Genomic DNA, 13,660 nt, shown 5'->3' with positions numbered 1-13,660 from the left:
CAACTTTCTGCTAAGATCAAGTACAAAGGCTAATTTGTCTGTTTGAGATTGCTTTTACCATGCTTGCCACACCCGCATGCTTAATTCCGCAGTTCACGAGCTACTTTGTAGATCCACAAACAATTGGCATATCCATATTACATAGATTCACGTGTTTACGGAGAGACTACGGTTTCAATCGCACAAGTGCATCGATCTGGTTCACATCAACACACAAAAGACTTAGACAAATTTATTGGATCTGATAGGAGAACCACGGAACTTACATAGGGAATGAGCGTTACGGCTTGAGGCTTATCTCTGCGGATGGATTACAGATTTGAGTTGAGTTGCTCCTCCATTCCTTCAAGATATACCATCTATCCTCCCGCTGAGTTGCTCCATTCCTTCAAAACGGTGATGGCAGCATGTGTGTTGGAAAGAAGAGGTCAACTCCTAGTGTACACCCTTGATATTCTCCCTCCCTTCAGATCTGACCTGAGTTTATGGGAACTGGTAGAGAAGGGATCATCCATCTGTAGAAATGGTGGAGGTTGCCGGTGGCGGCGCTCGGTGGAGAAAAAGAGGGAGAGAGAGGTGTGCGTGGTGCTGTGTTTTGGCTGTCTTCTCCGAAATTTTGTATGACATGTGGGGTGTTTTTGCGAAAGGTGGTTAAGTGGCTCGGGGGCAATCCGACTGGATCTCAGCCTTTAATTTAAGATTGAATGGTATAGGTAGCAGGAAGACTGACAAACCATCACCACGAACTGGCTCTTTTATAGGAGTAGAGAAATCCTAGCCATGGCACAGGCATGTAAGGGAAATACAGAACAAGCACTACACATTTTGTAACTAAAGATAAATTACCAAATTTGATCACCATACTGTTTTACTTCCAAACAGAAGCATAATCACTAGTAACATCACATACATAATTCGTCAATTTCTAGATGATTTTGTAATCTTAGTAACAGTCTTTTTGATATTTTGATATTTATATTCTGGATTATAATAATTTGCTTTGCTTATTTCATGTTAGTAACATTCTTTTTTGATATCTGTTACCAGCAAATTACTGATAAGTTGACACCCTTCTCTTGCCCCAGAGTAAAAGTGGAATGCGATGTCCAAGCGGAGGAGAGGCAGGCGAGCTGGGGGTGCTCAACTTACCCGGAGGAGAAGGAGGAGGAGGATGACAGGAAGCTAGAGGAGGAGGTGCAGCGACGCCTTAGGGGTGCATTCAGCAAGCTCACGGGGGGGGGGGGGGGGGGGGGGGACAAATAGGTGCGAGCGCGCTTGGACAGAGGCAGGTATGCGAGGTACCCTCGTGGCAGAGAGGCAGAAACTCATTGAGGTGAGTTGTTTTATGCTTATTTCTGGCTACCAGTTTCTAGTTTCAAAAACATGATAGGTATGCCATACTGTAAATCTGCTGCTACCGGTGTAAAAAAAACCACCTTGCTAAAGCCTTTATTTTGAACAGAGTGAAAGTCTTCAAAAGTTTGAGCTCAAAGTCAATTGTTCAGGCCAAGAATTCAAGGAATATATCAGGAAAAGAAGACTACACATCAGAAAAGTTGCGTCGTACAATTTTGGGGAAAAAATTGTGGCAACACCACCTGATCATGTGGTAAGTGGGTTACAATGCCTTTCTGTCCATGAACATGCTTTGCCTGCCCATTGGTTGTCTATATCTGAATGTCTCCATTTATGTATGGGTGTGCAGGTTACCTTCAATATGACCGAACTAATGGAAGGTAGCCCTGAGGTATCTGTATTGCAAATGCTCTGCTGTGATTGGAGTGGTTATTTCATGCTATTGCGAGAAACTCCAGACTACTCGCAGGACCCTAAGAAGAGGTACCAGAAAGGAGGTTTCTTGACATTTGCTCGCATGAAGGAGAAGATGTATTTGCCAGATATTTTTGGACCCATCACTGAGTTAGAGCAATATGAAGAAGCTTACACGGATGTGTAAGTGACAATACTTCTTTACTACAATATTTTATTATTTTTGGTTAGTGCAACAAGTACTTTTTTTGAAAGAAGAATCACAGGGAACACTTGAAAGCCTTTTTGTGTGTTTGAAGAAAAACCTAACAAAATACTCCCACAGTTCACAAATATAAGATGTTTTAACCTTTTTTCTAAATCGGATTTACATAGACACGTTTTAGCGTGTTTGTTCACTCATTTTACTCCGTATGTAGTCCATATTGAAATATCCAAAACATCTTATATTTGTGAACGGTGGAGGGAGTAGGAAATAACGTGCCACGGTAGTGCTCATGACATTGTTCAACTTCTGTGATGCTCAATAAAGTAATGACATGAAGACATGATGTGACTTCTGTTCACATTTTTTCTGACACTTGGTCAGTCCTTATGTCTAATTCCATGTCAAATATTTAGTTGTGAATCTACGTCAGCTGAGTTTAGCACTTCACTGAAGATACTGGCTGCTTCCTGCTCAAATAATTTATCAGTGGGAATGTCTTGGCCTCTTCGCCGAAGATACATGGCACTTGAGGCTTGCATGCAAAGCAGGCGACAGTATCTGTGCTTTAGGGTCGCTCATAAGTTTTGTAACCACATGATGATGGATGAATCACAAATGCGCATGTGCTCCGGCACATGGGTTGCGGGAAGGAATAACGTACGAGACCTATTTATGTGTAGCAACAGGTCTGACCAATTTATGAGTGTAATAGTACCCAGGCCAATTAGCAATATGCAGTTTATTAGGCTGGTGGTTGCTATTTCAACCCTGGCAAGCTTGGAAGTTGGAACAATTAAGTTTCCTGATCGTGTGAAAAATATTATAGCTGCTGCTCTGTTTTCATGAATTTTATCTAATATAATCATGTTCTGATCTCTAACTAGCAAAAGTTAATTGAGTTCTGATGTTGTCATTTGTTTCACCCAGGAAACAAGTTGAAATATTCCAGAGCTTTCTTAAGAGAATGAGCGATGGACTTAGGACCCTCAATGTGGACAATCGACGAGAATTTGATCCTTATATCGTTCGTTTGCTGAATCTGGCGATGTTCTTATCGGAGAGTGCCCACGCTTTCCCTGAAAGTGAGGACTTTGTGGTTGCGAATTGGGACAGGCCCCTTTCTCATCTGTCAAGGGTGACCCAGAGGCTGGATGGACTGATCCATGTATGGTCTTTTCTATCAAAACTGGCGTTCAAATTTTTCGTCGCCATCATAGAATTCGACATGCATTTCCGGGGGTCTCGAGCTAGTTTTGATGAAGCTAGGGAGCTGATGCATACGGCACTTGGGAGAGGTAGGCCTGCCCTGGAGCTGGATGACAGCCTCAATTTGAAGACCCTGCAGCTAGATTTTTGTGGAGCAGATGGGAGGTTCAATTTGAGAACACTGCTGGGGAGTTATCTTCGGGTCTTGAAGTGTGAAAAGCATGATATCATTAGGATCATCATGCGGACTAAACATAGAGTCACCAACTTCCTCCACGAGTACCCACCCAAACCTGAAGAGCAAAACCCGAAAGAGTTGTCACCAGAGGATAAGATTGCAGCAGAGCTTAGGAAAAATGAAGACGATGCTGAATATGTTCGATGGGGGACTATCAGAGATGTGCAAGGGTTGAAATTGATAGATTTCCTCTTGAATGATTTGCCCATCGATGAGGCCCAGTAACTCCAGAAGTCGAGGTGAAGAGGATGCTGTTTTGAGAAGGGTGATGACCAGTGGTGCGAAGATGCCAGAAGTCGTTTTGTGGAGGTCAGCATGTATAGTTCATGCGGTGTCCTGGGAAAATGTATAGTCGTTTTGGCCCTAGTCTTGCTTGATGGGCGCTGAACTTGTATATGAATCTAGATCTTGGCAGTTTTGGAACTCGGTTACTTGGTACAGTACTAGTCACTTGTGTAGTTATCTTTTCGCATTGGAACTCGGTTACTTGGTACAGTACTAGTCACTTGTGTAGTTGGGCCTTTGGTTTTTGGTATGGTTTGGAATTCGGTTACTGCTTCTGTTTTGTACTGTACCTTTTTTCCGTTAATGAGGAGTAATGGAACCTGGCTCAGGCTCACAGTTGGGAGGCGTCTGGAGAATGCTGTAATGTGTTTGTTTTTTATCACGTCATTATCCTCTGCAATGTCTATAGATTGCTCAATTCCCAGTTGGGAGCTTTGCCTAACGATTCCGGTAACCCTGTGCAACTCCAGAGGGCGGGCGCTTTGGCAGAGCATCGACTGGCCCGCCAACACGCTCCTCCCGATCGCGCGTCTCGTAGTGCCGGCTACGGCAAGTGGCCTGCTCTCTACCCCGGTCTCTACAACTTATATATACTCCTACTTCAGACAGCAACAGCATCCTCAACCGGACCTCGACCTCGCGTACAACATGTAAAGATTTGATGAAAACTTGTGTTTATTGATTCTGGGTAAAGCCCTATTTATACAAGGATTTGGGGCGTCTCCGGAGAGGCGTCCGTTTACAATAGGCGCCTGTGGCGCGAGAAGACGCCTGTACGGACGTTCGCGTCCGTACGGCGCTTTGGACACACGTGACGACTCTTAATGCTAATGACGTCGCTTTATTCTTAACACTCCCCCTTGTACAAAGCTGCTTCTTCTATGTCTTGCATCCTTGTATAACTTTGAGAATATTGCTCTTAATCACAAGCGTATATGATCTTGAATAACTCCTCCAAAAACCCTGTGGGAAAAATATGAGGAGAATAGAACTTGATATGTTGTTAAAACTCCATTAAAACCCGGTAGGAAAAATAAGGAGAAAATATTACAACATATGTTATCGTCTCTTTGATAACTTATATGAGAAAACCTTGAGGATAAAACTCATTGGTAAGTTTAGAGGACAATTAATATGTCTTGTATACACTCATTAAAAACCTCGGTGGGGAAAAATAGGATGTATGACATATATTCTTATGTTGATATTACCTCATTAAAAACCTTGATAAGAACCATGAGAGTAAACTCATAAAGGGAAAAAGAGTGCAATATAATGTTTGAACATGTTATGATTCAGAGAGACTCTCCCCCTGATCTTTGCAAATCTCGAAGTCGTCGCATACCAATCCCATGAACATATTTTTCAAATGTTGAAGCTGGGAGTGACTTTGTGAATAGATCAGCTAGATTATTGCATGATTTGACTTGCAAAATGTTTATCTTCCCTTTCTTTTGTAATTGATGGGGGAAAAATAATTTAGGAGAAATATGCTTAGTGATATTGCTCTTTATGTAACCTGTTTGCATTTGAGCAACACAAGCTGCATTATCTTCATAGATAATGGTTGGAGATTCGATAGAACCTTTACCACATGATTTTTGTATGTGATTTATCATTCTACGAAGCCATACACATTCACGTGTTGCCTCAAATAAAGAGATTATTTCAGAATGATTGGTGGATGTAGCCACTAGAGTCTGTTTGGAAGACTTCCATGATATGGTTGTCCCACCATGTAGGAACACAAAACCGGTTTGTGATCTGGCATTGTGGGGGTCAGATAAGTAGCCAGCATCAGCATACCCAATCATATCAATGTCCAAATTTCTCTGAAATTGAAAGAATAGGCCAAGATCCTTTGTGCCTTGGAGATATCAAAAGATATTCTTAACTCCCGTCCAATGGCGTTTAGTAGGAGCTGCGCTATGTCTAGCTAGTAAATTCACTGCAAATGCAATATCAGGCCTGGTGCAATTTGCAAGATACATGAGCGCTCCAACGGCACTGAGATATGGAACTTCAGGTCCTAATATCTCTTCTCCATTATCCATTGGTCTAAATTGATCTTTCTCTACGTCTAGAGATCGAACTACCATAGGAGTTTTGGATGGATAGGATTTGTCCATATTGAATTTCTCCAATATTTTCTGGATATAGGCGGTTTGATGAACCAAAATACCTGAGGGAAGGTGCTCAAGTTGTAATCCTAAGCAAAATTTGGTTTTACCCAAATCCTTCATCTCAAATTCCGTCTTTAGGTGATTGCGTGCTTCATCAATATCTTGTGTGGGTCCAATGATGTTCAGATCATCAACATACACAGAAATAATGCAAAATCCAGTTGTGGACTTTTTTTTTTATGAAAACACATGGGCAATCATCATTATTGGAGTATCCTTTTTTCAAAAAGAACTCACTAAGTCGGTTGTACCACATGCGACCCGACTGTTTTAAGCCGTATAAAGACTTATTTAGTTTTACACAATATGCATTGCGTTTTGCGTTTGGATTCGGGATTGGGACTCCATCAGGAACCTTCATGTATATGTCCGAATCAAGTGAACCGTAAAGGTAAGCGGTCACTACGTCCATCAACTGCATAGATAGACAATTTTGCACTGCCAAAGATATAAGATATCGGAAAGTGGTTGCACTCATTACTGGAGAATATGTTTCGGTGAAATCAATGCCGGGTTTCTGCGTGAAACCTTGTGCTACGAGCCTTGCTTTATATCTCACCACCTCGTTGTTCTCGTTTCTTTTACGAACAAAAACCCATTTGAATCCCACGGGGAAAACTCTGGGAGGTGTAGGTATTGCTTCAGTGAATACCTTTCGTTTATTGAGCGAGGATAATTCTGCTTGGATTGCATCCTTCCATTTAGGCCAGGCGGAGCGTTTCTTGCACTCTGCCATGGTCTTTGGATCATGATCAGTGAGAAGGGTATCTGCAATCTTTTCAGCAAAATATATGTCGACAGTCGTAGTCTTACAGTCAAATGATTCTCCAGAATCAACATAGTTGATAGAAATTTCCTGCACCCTTAGTGACTCTTCGTGATTTCCCAATACGATTGAGTCTGGGTGTTCCGATGTCCCAGTTAGTTTGTGCACCACTGAGCTGGGTTGTGGAGGTTGTTCTTCCACTGGGTGTATATTACCCATTTGATGATTATCAATGCTAGGTTGGTTTACATTTACTGGTTCAGAGAGTTTCTTTCTCTGTTTGCTTTGTTGCTTGTGAGGAGCTGAATCCTGTTCCGTGGCCGTACTTCTCCCCCTCTTCCTTTGAACAGGGGGTTGAGTAGTTTTTGTTGGTACCTCCACTCTTTCGGGCGCGTTTTTAGCAGGATTGTAGGATTTGGTAACACCTTTATAGTTAGTAAATGAATCTGGCAGGTTATTTGCAATGTGTTGCAAATTAATTATTTTCCGAACTTGAAGTTCAGTTTCTTGAGTATGTGGATCAGAGGAGGAAATGCCTTGGGCATTCCAATCGATTTCCGGGCATTCTTTTTGGTACTTGATGTCTCCCCCTAATGCCGGGAAATGGTCCTCATTGAAGATGTAGTCAGCGTGACGGGCTGTGAACAAATCCCCTGTGAGGGGTTCAAGGTACTTGATTATCGACGGTGATTTGGACCCCACATAGATCCCCAATTTTCTGTGTGGGCCCATGGATGTACGCTGTGGTGGTGAGATTGGCACATATGTGGCGCATCCGAATTTACGCAGATGGGAAATATTTGGTAGGTTTCCACGTACTAATTGCAGAGGGGAAGTGTTGTGATATGCAGTTGGTCGCAATTGGATTAAGTCAGCAGCGTGTAAAACTGCGTGACCCCAACAAGAAGTTGGTAAATTGCAATTCATTAGTAAGGGTCGTGCAATGAGCTTAATTCTCTTAATTAGAGATTCGGCCAATCCATTTTGAGTGTGGACATATGGGACATAGTGCTGAACTTCAATGCCTAATGCCATGCAATAATCATTGAAAGCATGTGAAGAGAATTCAGCAGCGTTGTCCATTCGAATTGATTTAATTCGATTCTCAGGATAATGAGCTTGCAATTTGATAACTTGTCTCATTATTTTGGCAAATGCATGGTTTCGTGTAGATAGTAAACACACGTGAGACCATCGTGTAGATGCATCTATTAGAACCATGAAATACCTAAAAGGTCCAGGCAATGGTTGGATCGGACCACAAATATCACCTTGAATTCGTTCAAGGAATTGTAGTGGTTCTGCTTGAATTTTAAGATATGAGGGTCTTAAAATGAGTTTCCCAGTAGCACATGCAGTGCACATAAAATCTGAAGATTGTGGGAATTTAGCTTCATTTAAGTCATGACCATTGGAATTGCAGATAATTTTCCTCATCATCCCTATACCAGGATGACCAAGGCGATCATGCCAAGTTTGGAATGCATTTACATTCTGAAAAATTACCTTATACGCAACATGCTCTACGGGTTTTATGTACGTGTAGTACAATCCTGATGATAAAGAGGGAATTTTCTCAAATATATGTTTGCCATATCCGTTGTCTTTGGTAAAGAGGAGATATTCCTCTTTGTTATCTTCATAAGTTTCAATGTGGAAACCATTTTTGCGGATATCTCTATAACCTATGAGGGTACGAGTTGAATCGGGATACAATAAAGCATCCTCAATTACAATTTGTGTACCCATAGGGAGGGTAAATGTGGCACGTCCTTTGCCAACAATTACCGCATCGCGTCCAGCGATTGTTAAAATATCTCCATTCAATTTTGTAAGAGTTTGGAAATACTTTATTTCCCTAAGTATAGAGTTTGTGGTGCCACTGTCCACAAGGCACATTTCCTCCTCCATTGGATTGACTCCCGTAGAAATCTATATATTAAAAATGTGGAATTTTCAGTTTAATGAAAAACACTTTATTGGATATATAGAATACATACAAATTTTATTGATATCAAAATGCTGATACAATATATATTGTGTTTTTACAAAATAGAATGATGATAATAACAATATATATTGATATCAAAGACGCCGCATTGGTCTTTCACAAAGCACGTACCTTGACAAGATATTGAAGACGTTCAATATGGATCAGTCCAAGAAGGGGTTCTTGCCTGTATTGCAAGGTGTGAGATTGAGCACGGCTCAATGCCCGACCACGGCAGAAGATAGAGAAAAGATAAGTGTCATCCCCTATGCCTCGGCCATAGGGTCTATTATGTATGCCATGCTGTGTACCAGACCTGATGTAAACCTTGCTGTAAGTTTGGTAGGAAGGTACCAAAGTAATCCCGGCATGGAACACTGGACAGCGGTCAAGAATATCCTGAAGTACCTGAAGAGAACTAAGGATATGTCTCTCGTTTATGGAGGTGACGAAGAGCTCGTCGTAAAGGGTTACGTCGACGCTAGCTTCGACACGGATCTGGATGACTCTAAGTCACAAACCGGATACGTGTATATTTTGAATGGTGGGGCAGTCAGCTGATGCAGTTGCAAGCAAAGCGTCGTGGCAGGATCTACATGTGAAGCGGAGTACATGGCAGCCTCGGAGGCAGCGCATGAAGCAATCTGGATGAAGGAGTTCATTACCGACCTAGGAGTTATTCCCAATGCGTCGGGCCCGATGACTCTCTTCTGTGACAACACTGGAGCTATTGCCCTGGCCAAGGAGCCCAGGTTTCACAAGAAGACCAGGCATATCAAGCGTCGCTTCAACTCCATTCGTGAAAATGTTCAAGATGGAGACATAGATATTTGTAAAGTGCATACGGACCTGAATTTCGCAGATCCGTTGACTAAACCTCTTCCACGAGAAAAACATGATCAACACCAGAACTCTATGGGTGTTCGATTCATCACAATGTAACTAGATTATTGACTCTAGTGCAAGTGGGAGACTGTTGGAAATATGCCCTAGAGGCAATAATAAAATGGTTATTATTATATTTCCTTGTTCATGATAATTGTCTATTGTTCATGCTATAATTGTGTTATCCGGAAATCGTAATACATGTGTGAATACATAGACCACAACATGTCCCTAGTGAGCCTCTAGTTGACTAGCTCGTTGATCAATAGATGGTTACGGTTTCCTGACCATGGACATTGGATGTCATTGATAACGGGATCACATCATTAGGAGAATGACACTAGTAGAAAACTGGGCTTTGGTCACAGGGCAATATTCACATTAGTCCCGGTTCAGTCACGAACCGGGACTAATGTGAGCATTGGTCCCGGTTCGTGCGGCCAGGGGCCTACCGGGCCTCGTGGGGGCATTGGTCCCGGTTCGTCCGGACCCTTTGGTCCCGGTTGGTGGGACAAACCGGGACCAATGGGCCACACTCCTGGCCCACCACCCTTTAGTCCCGGTTCATACCACAAACCGGGACTAAAGGGCTGGTCCTAGTTGCGGCCAGTGTTTAGTCCCACCTCGCCAACCGAAGGGCGGTCACACCAGTTTATAAGCCCGTCCCTCTCTGCCTTGTTGAGCTCCTCTTAAAGTGAAAATAGATGCCCTTATACAGGGAATTTGACCTAAATTCACAGTAAATTTCATAGAAATTTATTATGAATTTAGGTTGAATTTCCTCTATAAGCGCATCTATGTTCATTTTTTATAGTAAATAAAATAAATAAACCTTAATAAAATAAATAAAAATAAATAAACCTTAATAAAATAAAATAAAATAAACTATAGTAACTAAAATAAATAAACCTTAATAAATTAAATAAAAAAGCAGCAGTAAAATAAATAAAAATAGCAGCAGTAAAATAAATAAAAATAGCAGCAGTAAAATAAATAAAACCAAAATAATTAAAGTAAAATACATAAGTAATTAGAAATAAAATAAATAAGTTTTTTGTTGTAAGTACAAACAAAACAAAACAAATAAAGCAAAAGAGAAACCAAAAAACAGAGAAAAAAAATTATGCCACCTACTGGGCCACCACGGCCTGAATACGACTTGAAACCCGTCCGTGGTCCAGGATTCGGGCCCGCAGAAGGCCTAGTAGGCCCCACAGGCAAAGAGAATGGTTAGGCCCGAAAGCCTGCAGTTGAGAGGAGCTCGAGAGGGTGGGCGCAGCAGCGCTTATAAACCACTCTCGAGCCCTCTCAACTAGCGAGGTGGGACTAAACTTTTGACGTGGGGCAGCACAAGGCCTTTGGTCCCGGTTGGTGCCACCAACCGGGTCTAAAGGGGGCATTGGTCCCGGTTCGTGGCACCAACCGGGACCAAAGGCCTTTGGTCCCGGTTGGTGCCACGAACCGGGACCAAAGAGTTCCCTATATATACCCCATCGCCACAGCAGAGCACTCCACAGTGCTCTGTTTTTTCTGGCCGGCGAGGGGAGGGCATTTGGGTGCTCTAGCTCACCTCCTATGCACATGAGGTGTTCGATGAAATGTCTGAGCCACACTAGTTAATCTTTCTCCTCTCGAAACTCGACCTCCGAGCTCCATTTTCCCTGAGATTTGTCTAGGTTTAGCGGTCCGTCACGTCCCGTCCCCGTCTTCACCGCCGTCGATCGCCCGCGCCGATCTCGTCGCCAGCACCACCGTGGTGAGCCTCTTGTTCTTATCTTCTTGCTGAAAGGAAAAAATTCTTACTTTAGATAGTTACTTGTCTAATTTTGTTACTTTTATTATTCCTTCTTATTACATAGTGCGATGGTTTTGGTATCCGCCCCCGTCGGCCCTCGTCCTGTCTATGATTCGGATGTGGTATATATTATCTTTTTATAACTATTTGGTTCATTTATTGTTTATGACAAATATACCGACCAACGTGACATAGATCTTATTTATCTAGGAGGTGGTTGAACCGGAAATTCTAACCGATCCTATTGTCGAGAGGTTAAATTTAGTTGAAGAAGAAAACAATTACTTGAAGGAAAAAAAAATTGAGGAGGAGAAGATGATATTGGAGTTGCATGTTGCGGATGTCGTCGATGATCACAAGATCAAGATGGATGCAATGCGCTTGAAGATTAGAAAGATTAGAAAATATGCCATTCATACCGAGGCTTGGTATCATTATGCCGTTGGATCAATTGTTACCTTGGTTGCGATTATGATCTGATTTGTTTTCGCATTGAAATGTTTTACATAGTTTCAATGTATGGTTTAATTAATTAGATGCTCTGGAGAGCTATATATATGTTGTTAGATGAGAACTATGTATGTACTTTGGTTTTAATGTGATGATGAACTTCTATTAATTTGGTCACTTAATTATCTATTCATGATGTTCTGTAATGGTTTTTGACACACTTAATTATATATAATGCACGCAGATGAACCGGCAATGGATGTACGGTGACAGACACACCTCTGAGTACATTAAGGGCGTGCATGATTTTCTCGAAGTGGCTGAGGCAAACAAGCAGAATGGTTTTATGTGTTGTCCATGCCCTATATGTGGGAATACGAAGTCTTACTCTGACCGGAAAATCCTTCACCCCACCTGCTTTACAAGGGTTTCATGCCACACTATAATGTTTGGACGAGGCACGGAGTAATAGGGGTTATGATGGAAGACGACGAAGAAGAAGAGGACGATGACAACTATGTGCCCCCTGAATACGGTGATGCTGCAACGGGGGAAGCTGCTGAAGATCAAGAGGAACCAGACGATGTGCCCAATGATGCTGCAAGGGGGGAAGCTGCTGGAGATCAAGAGGAACCAGTGCCCGATGATGATGATCTCCGCCGGGTCATAGTCAATGCAAGGACGCAATGCGAAAGTCAAAAGGAGAAGCTGAAGTTCGATCGCATGTTAGAGGATCACAAAAAAGGGTTGTACCCCAATTGCGAAGATGGCAACACAAAGCTCGGTACCGTACTGGAATTGCTGCAGTGGAAGGCAGAGAATGCTGTGCCTGACAAAGGATTTGAGAAGCTATTGAAAATATTGAAGAAGAAGCTTCCAAAGGATAACGAATTGCCCGACAGTACATACGCAGCAAAGAAGGTCATATGCCCTCTAGGATTGGAGGTGCAGAAGATACATGCATGCCCTAATGACTGCATCCTCTACCGCGGTGCGTACAAGGATCTGAACGCATGCCCGGTATGCGGTGCATTGCGGTATAAGATCAGACGAGATGACCCTGGTGATGTTGACAGCGAGCCCCCCAGGAAGAGGGTTCCTGCGAAGGTGATGTGGTATGCTCCTATAATACCACGGTTGAAACGTCTGTTCAGAAACGAAGAGCATGCCAAGTTGATGCGATGGCACAGTGAGGACCGTAAGAAAGACGGGAAGTTGAGAGCACCCGCTGACGGGTCGCAGTGGAGAAAAATCGAGAGAAAGTACTGGGCTGAGTTTGCAGCTGACCCAAGGAACGTATGGTTTGGTTTAAGCGCGGATGGCATTAATCCTTTCGGGGTGCAGAGCAGCAATCACAGCACCTGGCCCGTGAGTCTATGTATGTATAACCTTCCTCCTTGGATGTGCATGAAGTGGAAGTTCATTATGATGCCAGTTCTCATCCAAGGCCCTAAGCAACCCGGCAACGACATTGATGTGTACCTAAGGCCATTAGTTGAAGAACTTTTACATCTGTGGAATGGAAACGGTGTACGTACGTGGGATGAGCACAAAAAGGAGGAATTTAACCTGCACGCGTTGCTGTTTGTAACCATCAACGATTGGCCTGCTCTCAGTAACCTTTCAGGCAGACAAACAAGGGATACCACGCATGCACGCACTGTTTAGATGACACTGAAAGTATATACCTGGACAAATGCGGGAAGAATGTGTACCTGGGCCATCGTCGATTTCTTCGGACCAACCATCAATGTCGAAAGAAAGGCAAGCATTTCAAAGGCGAGGCAGATCACCGGAAGAAGCCCGCCATGCGTACCTGTGATCACGTACTTGCTATGGTCAATGATTTAGACGTAATCTTTGGAAAGAGTCCCGGCGGACTAG

The 13,660-nt window shown here is 42.8% G+C and overlaps 1 protein-coding gene across 1 annotated transcript; it reads left to right on the top strand.

Annotated features, from left to right (window-relative positions):
• Positions 1-1,255: 1,255 nt before the first annotated feature.
• LOC123050283 (uncharacterized) lies at positions 1,256-4,008 on the top strand. Its single transcript, XM_044473107.1, has 4 exons — positions 1,256-1,333; positions 1,463-1,609; positions 1,706-1,953; positions 2,906-4,008. The coding sequence occupies exons 1-4, from the start codon at positions 1,292-1,294 to the stop codon at positions 3,645-3,647; spliced, it is 1,179 nt and encodes a 392-aa protein (XP_044329042.1). The 5' UTR covers positions 1,256-1,291; the 3' UTR covers positions 3,648-4,008.
• Positions 4,009-13,660: the final 9,652 nt, after the last annotated feature.

Source organism: Triticum aestivum, chromosome 2D, assembly GCF_018294505.1.
Source record: "Triticum aestivum cultivar Chinese Spring chromosome 2D, IWGSC CS RefSeq v2.1, whole genome shotgun sequence".
Taxonomy (NCBI): Eukaryota; Viridiplantae; Streptophyta; class Magnoliopsida; order Poales; family Poaceae; genus Triticum; species Triticum aestivum.
Note: the sequence above shows the minus strand (reverse complement) of the source record. Positions and strands in the feature narration are given on the sequence as shown.